The sequence below is a fragment of the Xiphophorus maculatus genome, chromosome 6 (genome assembly GCF_002775205.1).
Source record: "Xiphophorus maculatus strain JP 163 A chromosome 6, X_maculatus-5.0-male, whole genome shotgun sequence".
In the NCBI taxonomy this organism is placed as follows: Eukaryota; Metazoa; Chordata; class Actinopteri; order Cyprinodontiformes; family Poeciliidae; genus Xiphophorus; species Xiphophorus maculatus.
This window is the reverse complement of record NC_036448.1, coordinates 29951918-29965056: the sequence shown is the minus strand read 5'-3', so window position 1 is coordinate 29965056 and position 13139 is coordinate 29951918. Positions and strand designations below refer to the sequence as shown.

The following is a 13139-nucleotide window of genomic DNA, read 5'->3' as shown; positions in this document are numbered from 1 at the left end:
AAAGAATAGAACAACAGAGTGAGAGAGTCTTGGGTGACACACCTGTAAGAAACCTGTGTGAGCAGACGCATGAAAGGAGACTTTAATAAAAGTGTCTGAGCAATACAAGACGCCTGGTCATCATCAAACACGAATATAACACTGAGCTTCAAAGAAATAAATATGGTTAACAGAGGAAGACAGTGATGGGCTTGTGTGACCGCTGGACTTCTGCGTTGTGTGTTGATAAGACAAACCTAAAAATCACCAGTCTGGGTTTGGAGGCTCTCCGTTTATTCAATCTGTCAATCGGGAGATATTAGCATTAGCACGTAGCATGTGCTCCAGTTCTCCAACCCGATCTATACAAAATAATAATGTTAGCATGCATCAAATGTTATAAATGCGTAATAGCAACTCGAATGAAAATATTAAAACACCTAACATTAATACAGAAGAAAAAAAATAAACATTTGGACAATATAAATGAAAGGATTACAATAGATTATAAAACTTGCCTCTTCCCAGTGGAACGAGTAACAAAAGGGAAGAGGAAATGAACAACTTAACATTTATAATGGTGCTGGAGGACCCTGAACAAAAGAAGAAGAAAGTAGGGCGCAGCTGGAGGACCAAACCCCTCATAGCAGACACAGAGGAACACAGACAGACAAGTATAAGAGGACAAATAAATTAAAGAAAACATTTCGTGAAAATATACAACTAACAATATAGACCCAGTTACACTTGTTAACCCGATATTCAGGTTTTAAATGTATTTAAATGAGGACCTGGGTGCAAAAAGCGGCTCCACGCCACTAGGTGGCGGTAAGTTGTTTCCGCCGTTAAGAAGAATCAGCAGCAGCGCAGCGATGCTTTGAACGGAGCTCTCTAACCACGAGCCTGCCGGCGTGGATTGAATGAGTTTCCGACCGATGAGTTTCAGACTGTCTGACTTCGGTTCCGATCCAGTTCGGGTCTAGCGGGGAGGCTTCCATACGATTTCCTCTGACTTTTCTCTGCTGGTTCCGGGGGGGCAATGACTGAGGTACCGCAGGATGCTAACTGCTAGCTAAGGCCAGCTACATCAACTGGACCAGGCCGATGTGTCGGAACCACCCGGTCCTGGGTTCTTCTCCAGGTGAGCTGATCTGGGTTAGTGATGAGTCGGTCGCGAACGTTTCGGTTCTTAGAGCCGGTTCTTTGAAGTGAACGACGGGAGCCAGACAGGTGTTTTGTCAGGTCAGCATACGTCTACCATACATTCTATGAGTGCGCATGCGCATTAGACATGAACAGGAGCTGTCAGTTCAGCATACGCGACAAGATACGACAGAAACAGGTTAATTATTTTAATGATAACTACAAGGTCCTGGTTTATTCAATGCTGCTGCTGCTGCAGCCACCTACAAAATACGACGAAGCTGAAGTTGGTTTCCGATTCGGAAATGGCTAAAGGGCGATTCCACCTAATTTTTCACTACCTTCCACATCTTTAATCGACTCTAGTTTAAAAACTACAACACCTAGACTCTTCACACCTGGACTGAATTATTCTGCTCTAATAGCGGAATATTTAGAACCATGCTTGGGATTTGTGAAACTTTTATCTGATTTGTGAAACTTCAATAAAGGTTGGTTTTACCACTTTATTTGCATCTGGGTTGCATTAGAACTGCTCCATCTCCAAAACTACAACAACTACACACTTCAACCCAAGACTGGATTATTCTGCTCTAATAACAGAATATTTAACAGGGGTCTCAAACTCCAGTCCTCGAGGGCCGCAGTCCTGCAACTTTTAGATCCTCTGGTGTGCTCAGGTGTAGTGAGCCTCTGCTGCACCACACCTGAACAGAATAATTAGGTCATTAGCAAGGCTGGGAGAACTGGTCTACACAAGGAGGAGGTAATGAAGCAATTTCATTCCAGTGTTTTGTACCTGTGGCACATCTAAAACCTGTAGGTCTGCGGCCCTCCAGGCCTGGAGTTTGAGACCCCTGAATGTTTTTGGATTTGTGAAACCGTTTTCTCATTTGTGAAACTTCCGTAAAGGGCAATTTTTACCTTTTTTTTTCGGTCTGGGTCACATGAGATTTGCTCTAATTCCAAAACTACAAGACATAGACACTTCAAACCTGCACTGGATTATTCTCAACTAATAGCAGAATATTTAGGACCATGTTTTTGGATTTGTGAAACCTTTTTCGGATTTGTGAAACTTTAATAAAGGTTGATTTTACCACTTTTTGCATCTGGATCACACCAGAACTGCTCCAGTTCCTAAAGTACAACTCATAGACTTTTCAAACTTGGACTAGATTATTTTCAACTAAAAGCAGAATATTTTAATCCATGTTTGGGATTTGTGAAACTTTTACGGGATTTGTGAAACTTCATTAAAATTTAGATTAGTATTCACACTTGTTCGATGCAGTTTTTTTCAAATTCAAATTAAATTCTAATTCAAAATCACTTTATTAATCCCAAAGGGAAATTAAATATTTGTGTAACTCATTAATTCTTCAGAGAGTTATTGTAGATGGTGATGGCTGTTGGAAGGAAAGATCTTCTGCAGCGATCTGTTAAGTGAAGTTTCACAGATCAGAAAAAAGTTTCACAAACATGGTTCTAAATATTCTACTACTAGTTGAGAATAATTTAGTCCAGGTTTTGTGAAGAGTCTCGGTGTTGTAGATTTGAAATTAGAGCAGTTCTCATGGGACCAAGATAAAAAAGTGGTGAAATTGCCCTTTATTGACGTTTCACAAATCAGATAAAGGTTTCATGAATCCCAAACATGATTCTAAATATTCTGCTCTTAGAGCAGAATAATGCAGTGCTGGTTTGAAGAGTCTAGGTGTTGTAGTTTTTAAACTAGAGTCGATTAAAGATGCCAGAAGGTAGTGAAATATTAGGTGGAATCGCCCTTTAGCCATTTCCGAATCGGAAACCAACTTTAGCTTCATCAAAACTCGGCCATATGAAACTCTCCACAAAGCATACAGCCTCTCATAATAATAGTTTTTTTTATATATAAACATATATAAAGGTTATTTTTCATGTCTTCCAGCCGAGGAGTTCTAGATTCAGAGTGATTCAGCAGATTCATCCTGGGCAGTGAATCCGTCTCTCCTTATTTTCCCACTTCTTCCTCACATCGTGTCTTCAGGAAACCTTCAAAACAAAAACGGGAGATTTGGGAGCCATCTTACTTTTGACAGTGAAAGAATTGCATATTAATAACAGTCATTGCCACCTGTGTGAACTGGTGAATGTTATAACATGTAATATATTTATTATAATGTTTTATTTCTAAAGTAGGCTCTTGATATAATCTAAGTCCATGTTAAAAATGTTAAAACTTTTAACTGGGTGAAACTTCCTAGTGGGGCTGAACCAGGTATTACCCCGATTCGCTACAGCTAATATTAGCTGGTATTTTGCTGGTGGACATAAATACAGTATAGTAATATTCTGATCACAAAATATAAACAATATTATGTCCATCTTACTTGTGAAAAGTTATTTCCTGAGTCCTCAGGTCAACAGTCCATCGATGTGAACAAAAATATCCAGCAGTGGTGAAACTTCTTCTGCTGCTTTGGTTTAGCCAAGATGGCTGCCGTGTGTCCTGCAGCCAAGTTAGGGTAGGACTGGTGCAGAACCAACAACCTGCTCCTGAACTCAACAACACAAAAGAGATCATTGTGGACTTCAGGAGGTCTGGACCCAACCACACACCTCTCCTCATCAACGACAGTGGAGACGGTCAGCAGCACTGAGTTCCTGGGCTTCACATTACAGACGACCTCAGCTGGACGACTCGCATCACTTCACTGGTGAAAAAGGCACGGCAGCGCCTGCACTGTCTGAGACGAATGAGAAAGGCTTCCCTCCTCCACCCATCTTCTCCACCTTCTACAGAGGAACCACTGAGAGCCTGCTGACCAGCAGCATGTCCATCTGGTCTGGAAGCTGCAACTTGTCAGACTGGAAGTCTCTGTGAAGACAGCAGAGAGGATGATGGGGGCTGCGTAGCCAGAGCTAACCAGATCCTCTCTGACTCCACCCATCTTCTCCATGGTCGGTTCATCCGGTTGGCGTCTGGGAGGAGGTTCTGTAGCATCCGCTGCAGAACAGCCAGACTCTCCCACTGACCATCAGATTGCTCAACAATCCCATCACTCAGACTGTCTGAGACTGCTTGAAAATACTAAGTTACATATATTCAGCAATACATGATTATTTGTATATTATGTAATTATATATATATGTGTTTGTGTGACATTTCATTGTCCATTTCACTTATGTTTCTTTGTGCAATGACAGTAAAACCAGTCTAAGTCACTGCGGGTCTACTCTTATGTCTGTGATGTTCAGGGTCCAGTTCCTGCAGCGGTTCTGCTGAACCGGTCCTGGTTCACCAGAACTAGTGTGTGACCTCGAGCGCCGCCCACCTGGAAGTGATGTAACAAAAGGCCGACTGAAGCTCCGCCCCCAGCAGTCTGTTCACAGAGGCGGGGCCGTGACATAACCGGACCGAAGCGTGTTCTGATCCGGGCGGGTCGGCGCTCCCTGACTTGTCACCTGACCCACCTTTGTGATGTGACTCTGTTCCTCAGGTGAGTCTGCGCCTGCAGAGAGGATCTGGGAGGGGCCGGGTCAGCAGCGAGCACAGGTGAGTGTTGTGATGTCACCATGTGGGCGGAGCCTACTGGGAGATGATGTGAACAAAAGGCCGAATTGTAGCGCCACCCTCAGGCAGCTGGTTCTCAGAGCGCGGCGCCGTGACAAAGTCCGACCGAAGCGTTCATCTGATCCCCACCAAGATAAAATTAATTTAAATCTAAATGTTACAAAAACGAATATGAATGTTGAACCCCACCATTTATTAACACAATAGAAATGAGTTATTTTCAAGCTACAAATATTTGGGATCAATAATCAACGATAAGCTGGCAGTTAATATGAAAACTAATCTGTAAAAATGTTCATTAGAGACTTTTGATGTGAAAAACAGGAAACTTTTAATCTGAAGCTTTTCTGTGGATTCATGGTTTGGAAACTAAAGTGTTGAGAAAAAACTGCTTAAACAAAAAAGTTACTGCTAGCTCAACTTCTCCTTTGTGCCATTTTTATTTGTCATTGGGCTCAGAAAGCGAAGCTCAGCCTGATTTACATCTGGCGCTCCAGCGCCTCCTGCTGGCTGGAAGTTTCCTGGGATAAAAAGCAGCGGATAGAAGAACTCCTGACTCTGTCCCTAAAATAGTGAGTTATAATTCCATTTTATATCATTTTTATGTTTGTTGGAAATGGCTCTAAAACCATTTAGGCAACAATAAGCTGAAGCAAACTGACTGCTGGTCATGTGATCCTGGGAGCCAATAGGAGACCAGCTTTAAGGGCTCAGCTGATAACCCTCCCCAGGTTGGCTCCTCTTCCAGAATCAGACCAAACCGGGTCAGCGGTTCTGTTCTACTCTGATGGTCAGATCTAATGAAACATTTTAATGAAACCCAAAAGTTGAAGCTCGGTTCTGTTAGAACCCTGATCCTGGAAACGTGTGCTGATTGGTTCTGTAACGTCACGTTTTCTGAATAAACATCCATCCATTTTCTAACCTTTTGTTCCCAGTGGGTCAGGAGGAGCTGCTGCCTGTCCAGCCAACGGTCCGGGTGAGAGGCGGGGTCACCTGGACTGGTCGCCTGGACTGGTCGCCAGTCTGTCGCAGTGAATAAACATCATTTATGAAATTATCTCCCAGTCTGTCTTAACGTTATTTGGAGGCTTTCCACCTTCTGTTGGATCCAGTTCTGCCTCCACGGAGGAACCTCAGAACCTTCTGAGGTTCTGGAGAAACTTTAGACTTGGAGACCGTTAGAACTGTTGGATCAGCAACAAGCTGGGGAGGGGGGCGACTCCAGCTGCTGTGCTCCCGTCTTCTGTCCAGAGAAGAAGAAGCTGCTCTGTTTCTGCCAGGTTGACCAGCAAAGCCTATGGCGCCCCCTGTGGTTTTAAATGGACCCAGTTCTGACTCGTTTGCATCTTTCAGAACCACAACTGGTTCTGAGCTCAACAGAACCTGGAGACCCGGGGATACCGGAAGGGAGAAACTATTAATTCTATAATTCTGTTGGGTCAGAACAGGTTCTGTTCAGTCTGAGAGCAGCCGAACCCTAAATCAGCTGAAAGCCGATCGGAGTCTGGTGGAGGGGGGCGTGTGACCTTTGTCCCGGAACTGCTCCAGTATCAGCTCCGGACTCGGTTCTGGTTTATCATTGGAACACAGACCCGGAGGGATGCAGACCGACCCGGTTTCACAGGTAAGGAGCTGGTTCGATCCTCGGAACCGGACCAGGTCAGAACTCTGGAAGAGCTAGCAGCTAACCGCTCCACCAGACTCCATTCAGAAAAAGGCAGATAAGAAGCTTTGATTGATTCGGTTCTGGATCAACCGATCCAGTTTAGTTATACCGGACCTTGGCTCCCATCACACGACCGCTTCAGATACACAGAACGGAACCAGAGCAGAACCTTTCACCGAACCAAGTAACAGAACCTGGACCTGAAGCTAAAAACAGCCGGAAAATGAATGGAGTTTGGTGGGAGCTGCAGCTACCGGGCTGCTCTCTTCACGGTTCTGTCGACCCGGTTCTGGGTCCAATGTTCCCCTCAAAAATGCGGCAGTTTGGGCGGAACCTGCAGCTGCTTCTGGGCCTGAGATCATTTAGGGTTCTGCTGTGGTTGAAGGTTCTGGCTCTGACGTCATCATATAAACAACGAGGTGTGATCATGTTTACATCATGCGATGACACGATTGGCTGCCAGCTCCCCGTTAGTCGGGTCGGTTTGGCAGCTGGTGTGTGAATGGTTGATCCATCGGTACTGGTCCGGTTCCGGTCAGCATCCGGATCAGCAGAACCAGCTAATCCAGGGTTCGATTCAGTCGGTCTGCCCGACCCGACTGGTTCAAGTTGTGAAAGAACAACCTTGGTTCTGATCAGGTTCTTTTCCTGATGTTTTATTAAGATAGGAACCAGACATGAGACCCAGACTGTTGGCCTGGTTCTGGTGGTCCGGATGCGGTTCAGAGGTGGTTCCAGCCGTGTTGAACCACAGAGAGAACTAAAACCTGCAGGATCCCGGGCTGGTTCTGAGAACCAGGATCATCAGCTAGTTGTCAATCTTCGTAGGAACCGACCAGACAGAACCAGAACCCCAGACTAGTTCCAGGAACCTGAACCGTCTCTGACCCAGCAGGAGGAGGACACACCGTCTGGAGTTGAGGCTGAGGTCAGAGGTCACTGACTCTAGAGCAGCAGTCTGACCGCATGGTGTCAGGTATAGTTTGGTGGAAGGACGACATCTGTTTTTTAGGAGCTGGCCTCAGCCTCACTTCTACCAACCAATCAGATCTGACAACTCCTCAGATCTGGTTCTGATGAAGTTTCTGGTTCTGTTCCAGGATGCGGCTGCTGGACCTTGCAGCGTCCAGATCAAACCAGAACCAGGCGACGACGTGGAGATCCGGTCCTTCCCTCTGCTGAAGAAGCTGAGTGTCAAGCTGACTGACTGCAGGGCGTGGCTGGAGGGGCGGGACTTCCTGTCTCTGGGTGAGGCTTCTGTTGGGTCAGTTCGGTTCTGGTTCTGACTGCCTGTTCTGTGGAGTCGGTTTATGGTCGGATGTGAACGACGGAGGCTGCAGGGTTCCTCAGAACCAGTTCAGGTCAGTGACCTCTGACCTCTGCTCCTCCTCAGATGACCACCCTGAGCTGCGGCCGTGGGGCGCCACCAACAGCGGCAGGAGGATGGCGTACTGCCCCATGTGCCAGCGGGGCTTCTACAAGCCGGCCCACCTGGAGGCCCACCTGTGGACCCACCGGGGCCAGAACCCCAACCAGTGCTGGGAGTGTGGGAAGACCTACCCGACCCTGATGAGCCTGGTTCTGCACCAGCAGGTCCACGGCCGCAGCGAGCCCTACCACTGCTCCTACTGCGACCGCACCTTCGCCCTGAAGCGGGATTGGAAGACTCACCACCGGACCCACTCCGGGACCAAGCCCTTCAAGTGCTGGTTCTGTGGGGACGGCTTTGGCCAGCAGAACCAGTTAGACCAGCACCTGGAGGCCCACCAGGGGGAGCGGTCCTACCACTGTGACGTCTGCGACAAGATGTTCGTCTCCTACCAGGGCTTCAACTTCCACCGCCGGGCGCACAAGACCTCCAAGCGCCTGCCGTGCCTCAAGTGCTCCAAGACTTTCAGCAACCCTCAGAGCCTGAAGGTCCACCAGGCCACCCACTCCAGCAGGAAGCCGCACACCTGCCCCACCTGTGGGAAAGGCTTCAAGCTGCTGGGTGGCCTGCGCAGCCACCAGCGGGTCCACCAGGACCTGAGGGAGTACCGCTGCTCCGAATGCAGCAAGTGCTTCTCCAGCCTGCAGGGCCTGAAGCTGCACGACCGCACGCACACGGGCCTCAAGCCCTACGGCTGTGCCGAGTGCGGCAAGAGGTTCACACAGGCGCCGCACCTCAAGGCCCACATGGTCACCCACACCGGCGAGCGGCCCTTCCTCTGCACCACCTGCGGCAAGAGGTTCACCCAGTCGTCCCACCTCAACTCTCACATCAAGCTGTTCCACCTGGGCGAGAAGCCGTTCAGCTGCGCCGACTGCGGCAAGAGCTTCACCATCGCTCACTACCTGAAGATGCACCGGCTCAGCCACACCAAGGAGAAGCTCTACCAGTGCTCCTACTGCGACAAGGCCTTCTCCTACCACAACTCCTGGAGGGCCCACGAGAGGATTCACACCGGCGAGCGCCCCTTCGGCTGCCGCGACTGCGGCCGGACCTTCATCACGTCCGGCTCTCTGCTGACCCACCAGCGCGCCGCGCACACCGGCGAAAAGAACCACTACTGCATCACCTGCGGCGAGTTCTTCTTCACCAGCTCCCTGCTGCGCGTGCACCAGCTGGACCACACCGGCGAGCGCCCGCACGTCTGCAGCTGCGGCAAGACCTTTAAGACCAAAGGAGTCCTGAGGTTCCACCTGAAGAGGTTCACGGACCACCGGCCGGCCCAGTGAGCCGGTTCTGGGCCGAGAGCACAGCTGGTTCTGCTGAGCAGAATGCCAGGAAGGTCAGCACACTGTAGCAGTCCTCAGCTGGACAAACTGGACCAACCTGATTAACTGGACTGAACCAGGCAGAATAAAGAGTCGGAGTGATTCCTCTTCAGCTCGGAGATGGTCTTTATTCCTGGTTCTGGAGATGTAAAAGGACCGGGTCAGAACCAGGAATCCAGCCGTTGGACCAGTATTTGCTGCTAACATAGTCTCTGATTAAAAAATCTTGAATGTTTGGACCCGGTTCTGTTCTGGGTCCATGACGTCACTCTGGTTCCGTCTTCCAGAGAGATGTCCCCACTGACAGCTGGAGGGTCAGAGGTCACAGGTCTGATCAGCTGAGCCTGATGTGGTTTATTTTGGACCTCTGGTTCAGACCAGTAGCATCACGTTTGGTTCTGGACCTGCAGGTTGAACCCCCTCCATCCCTGACCTTCACTGCTGACTTGGACAGAACCGGGTCGGTCAAAGTTGCTTCTTCATGCTGAAAACATTCAAAACCAGGATCGGTTTTCCTGATTCTGACCCAGTTAATGAATCTATTCCCTGAACAGTTCAGAACCAAAATAAAACTGCTTTAACCTCCTAGCGCTGGTTCTCTTCTTCTTGAGTTTTAAGGCGGGTGACATCCGTTTTATCGCCACCTACTGTGCTGGAGTGAGCCCCACAGGATGTTTCTCTTCTACTTAAACTAAAATTTTATATATAAAATCCCATTTCCTTTAGAAATTTAATAAATGCTTTATTGATCTTGTGTGTATTCACTCTTAGTGCCTCCACACCATGTTTCCTTAATTCTTGTTTTAATTTTTCTCCACTCAGCCTGTAGTTATGATGCTCACACCACACTCGCATCTCCCTGTTGGATGTTTACCTCTGGTTCTGCTTTCAGAAATTTTACCAAAATGAACTAAAATCAGTTCGGAAAAATAAAACACCAATTATTTTTTTTAAATATTTGCTGAAAATCTGCGGAAATGTAGATTTCAAGGCTTTTATTTTGAAAGTGCGGCATTTCATAGCATGACTTCCGTTCATTTTATGTAAATAGTAAAGATGGCGGCTTCTTGTGTACTCCGAACCATCCTCAGCCGAACTCTGAGCCGGTCCAGATGTTCTGGAGGGGTCAGGTCAGTACCGACCAACATCAGCAGCTTCTCCTCGTGGCGGTTTCTGATTGGCTCTAGCATTTATTAATATTGATGACGTATCAATACCTCATCCACCGCAGGGAACCTGGGCTCACCTGGACCGCCTGCATTAACAGCTTACCGCCCCTACAGGTGGCCTTTGACCTCTGCTCGGGTTGTTTCTGAGGCGGGACGCCGCGCAGCATGCTGGGAGGCACAAAGCAGACGTCAAGACGGCACAAAACACCACCGAAGAAGAGGAGGAGGTTTGTGGGCGGTAGTCGGTAGGTTCAGTCACTCACCTGTCAGAAACCTGGGGATTCACCTCTGACCTGTCTCTCTCTGCTGACCTCTGACCTGTCTCTCTCTGCTGACCTCTGACCTGTCTCTCTCTGCTGACCTGCAGCGTTCTCCCTGTTCAGCGCCACCGATGAAGACCAGAGGGACGAAGCTCAGAGGAAGGAGGACGACATCATTCTGTTGCTGAAGAAAGCCAAGGTACCAGAACGTGGACCGGAACCAGAACCGAGACAGACAGAGGACACACGCCGACGTGGGAACACAGAACAGGAAGTTCTGTGTTCCCACGTCGGCTGAGACGAGCCGGGAGACCCAGAAACCGAGTCCGGACTCGAGGGCGGGATGTTCAGAACCGAGCTCGACCTTTACTCATCCAGAACCAGAGGCCCGTCTGGTCCGCGGGACGGACCTCTGCGGCCGGCTGCAGTCGGCGGGAACCGACGAGTCCTGCGGGTCCAGTTGGTCAGAGTAACCGTCCACTTTCTGTTGCAGCTCAGCGTGCATCGAGGAAATCTGCAGGCGGCTTCGTCCTTCTTCCACCAGGCGGTCGCTCTCGCTCAGCAGACCCACAACAACCAGGCCATCATCTACACCTACAGCCAGGTGACCTGTCTGTCCTCTCTCTGTGCCCTGTGTGTCCCCTGTCTGTCCTCTGTGTGTCCCCTGTCTGTCCTCTGTGTGTCCCCTGTGTGTCCCCTGTGTGTCCCCTGTCTGTCCCCTGTCTGTGCCCTGTGTGTCCCCTGTCTGTCCCCTGTCTGTCCTCTGTCCTGCTGTGTAACTGCTAACTGAATGATCAGTGACGTCCTCCTCAGATGGCGAACCTGGCCTACATTCAAGGTCAGCTGGACAGCGTGAGTACGGCCCAGTCCAATCCAGGCTGGTTCCTTTCAGCTGGTTCTCCTCATCTTCATCTCTGCTCCTCTTCCTCTCAGGCAGAGAAGCTCTTCAAAGCAGCCATGAGCTACATGCTGGCAGGAGGAACTCCAGAGGTTAGCTCCCCTCACCTGCCCAGGTGTTCTGCTTCAGTTCTTCCTGAGCTGGTTCAGTGTTAGACCCTCCATTTGGCTGAAAACACCACCTCACTTCCTGTCTGTTTCCAGGACGACAACGCCGTCATTGAGATGTCTCTGAAGCTGGCTACCATTTACGCTGAGCAGAACAGGTAAGGGGTGGGGCCACCGGAAGAACCAGTTCACTTTGTGTCCAGATCACCTGAAGAACCAGTTCACTTAATGTCCAGATCACCTGAAGAACCAGTTCACTTCGTGTCCAGTTGTATATCAGGACCGTGTTGGTACTGGTTAGTCAAAGTTATCAGAGGTCAAAGGTCATTAACTTTTCTCTTCTATTGTGAAGGGCGGAGCTGGCCGAACACGGTTTCAGGTTCTGTGTGGAATCACTGGAGGCTAAACTGGAGAAGTACAAGAAGCAACCAGAAGACGAGAAGACAGAGGGGACAGGTGAGACAGAGGGGACAGGTGAGACAGAGGGGACAGGTGAGACATTTCAGCGACTTGTGTGTTTCTGTTTCCAGAGGAGCAGGAAGCTCTGAGGAAAGACACTCACCTTCTGCTGGGTTTGTGTTTGGACTCGCGAGCGCGGTACCGAGTCTCAAGGATGGATCTGGACCTGGCTGGACACGACTACAGGAAAGCTCTGGACATCTGCCGCCAGGAGCAGGGACAGGATCACCCACAGGTAGACACACCTGGTGACACCACCGGAGACACCTAGTCTGAACTCTTCTGTGTCTCCATCAGACACTGGTCCTGATGAGCGACTTGGCCACCATCTTGGACCTGCAGGGTCGTCATGACGACGCATTGGTTCTGATCCAGCAGGCGGTGGACCTCAGCGTCTCCGAGGAAAATCCGGATCACCACGTTCTGCTGGAGAACCTGGCGGGGATCCTGCTGCACACAGGTGAGTTCACCTGGACAGACCGGACCGTTCTGGTTCTGACCTCTGGTTGTGGTTCCGACCTAATGTTCTGGTTCTGACCTCTGGTTCTGGTTCCGACCTCTGGTTGTGGTTCTGTCCCCAGGCCGGCTGGGTGACTCTGCCCGGTTCTATCAGGAGGCACTGGACCGGGCCCAGCAGGCTGGAGACCGGGCCGCACTGGAGCGGATCCAGGACGGGCTGGAGGAGCTGAGGAAGAGGAGGAGCCAGGCGACGAAGGAAGAGAAGGACTGACCTGGTTCTGATGACCCGTCCTGGGTCCTACATGTGTCCCATTGTTGTTTCCCCTCATTTCTCCAGAACCTCCAGAACTTTTGACCCATTATGTGGTTCTGTAACGGAGCGGATGCAGCTCTGTGTTTTTAGTGTGTAGCTGTGTGTGTGTGTGTGTGTGTGTGTGTGTGTGTGTGTGTGTGTGTGTGTGCAGATTCCCACAGGTGAGTCGCCCTGCTGTGTTTACTGAGTGCGTCTCCGTGACGACAGTGAGCAGGAGGGGGCGGGGCTAAGAACAGCTGTGTGTTGTGACAACATGAGTTTAAATAAATGATGTTTGGTGTTTTGGTCGTGATTCACTGATAATCTGACTGACATGATGATGATGATGACGATGATGACGATGATGACGCCCCTCCTCCTGGTTCTGATC

At 49.4% G+C, this 13139-nt stretch overlaps 2 protein-coding genes across 4 annotated transcripts; both read left to right on the top strand.

The window, feature by feature from the left end:
• Positions 1 to 250: 250 nt before the first annotated feature.
• LOC102236797 (gastrula zinc finger protein XlCGF52.1-like) lies at positions 251 to 9692 on the top strand. Of its 3 annotated transcripts, XM_023336165.1 has the most exons (6): positions 251 to 1120; positions 4363 to 4660; positions 5138 to 5250; positions 7176 to 7323; positions 7448 to 7595; positions 7741 to 9692. In XM_023336165.1, exon 6 carries the CDS (start codon positions 7791 to 7793, stop codon positions 9063 to 9065), a length of 1275 nt encoding a protein of 424 aa, XP_023191933.1. In that variant the 5' UTR covers positions 251 to 1120; positions 4363 to 4660; positions 5138 to 5250; positions 7176 to 7323; positions 7448 to 7595; positions 7741 to 7790; the 3' UTR covers positions 9066 to 9692. The 3 variants fall into 3 exon arrangements, with proteins under 3 accessions (XP_023191933.1, XP_023191934.1, XP_014330073.1); XM_023336166.1 differs by lacking the exon at positions 7176 to 7323 and having other exon boundaries at positions 253 to 1120; XM_014474587.2 differs by lacking the exons at positions 251 to 1120; positions 4363 to 4660; positions 5138 to 5250; positions 7176 to 7323 and adding an exon at positions 6230 to 6305.
• A 99-nt stretch (positions 9693 to 9791) lies between these two features.
• On the top strand, positions 9792 to 13051 carry ttc19 (tetratricopeptide repeat domain 19). The gene is made up of 11 exons (XM_023336167.1): positions 9792 to 10234; positions 10388 to 10518; positions 10641 to 10732; positions 11027 to 11137; positions 11347 to 11385; positions 11467 to 11523; positions 11635 to 11696; positions 11891 to 11994; positions 12069 to 12232; positions 12295 to 12457; positions 12579 to 13051. Exons 1-11 carry the CDS (start codon positions 10161 to 10163, stop codon positions 12725 to 12727), a joined length of 1146 nt encoding a protein of 381 aa, XP_023191935.1. The 5' UTR covers positions 9792 to 10160; the 3' UTR covers positions 12728 to 13051.
• The last annotated feature ends 88 nt before the right edge of the window (positions 13052 to 13139 follow it).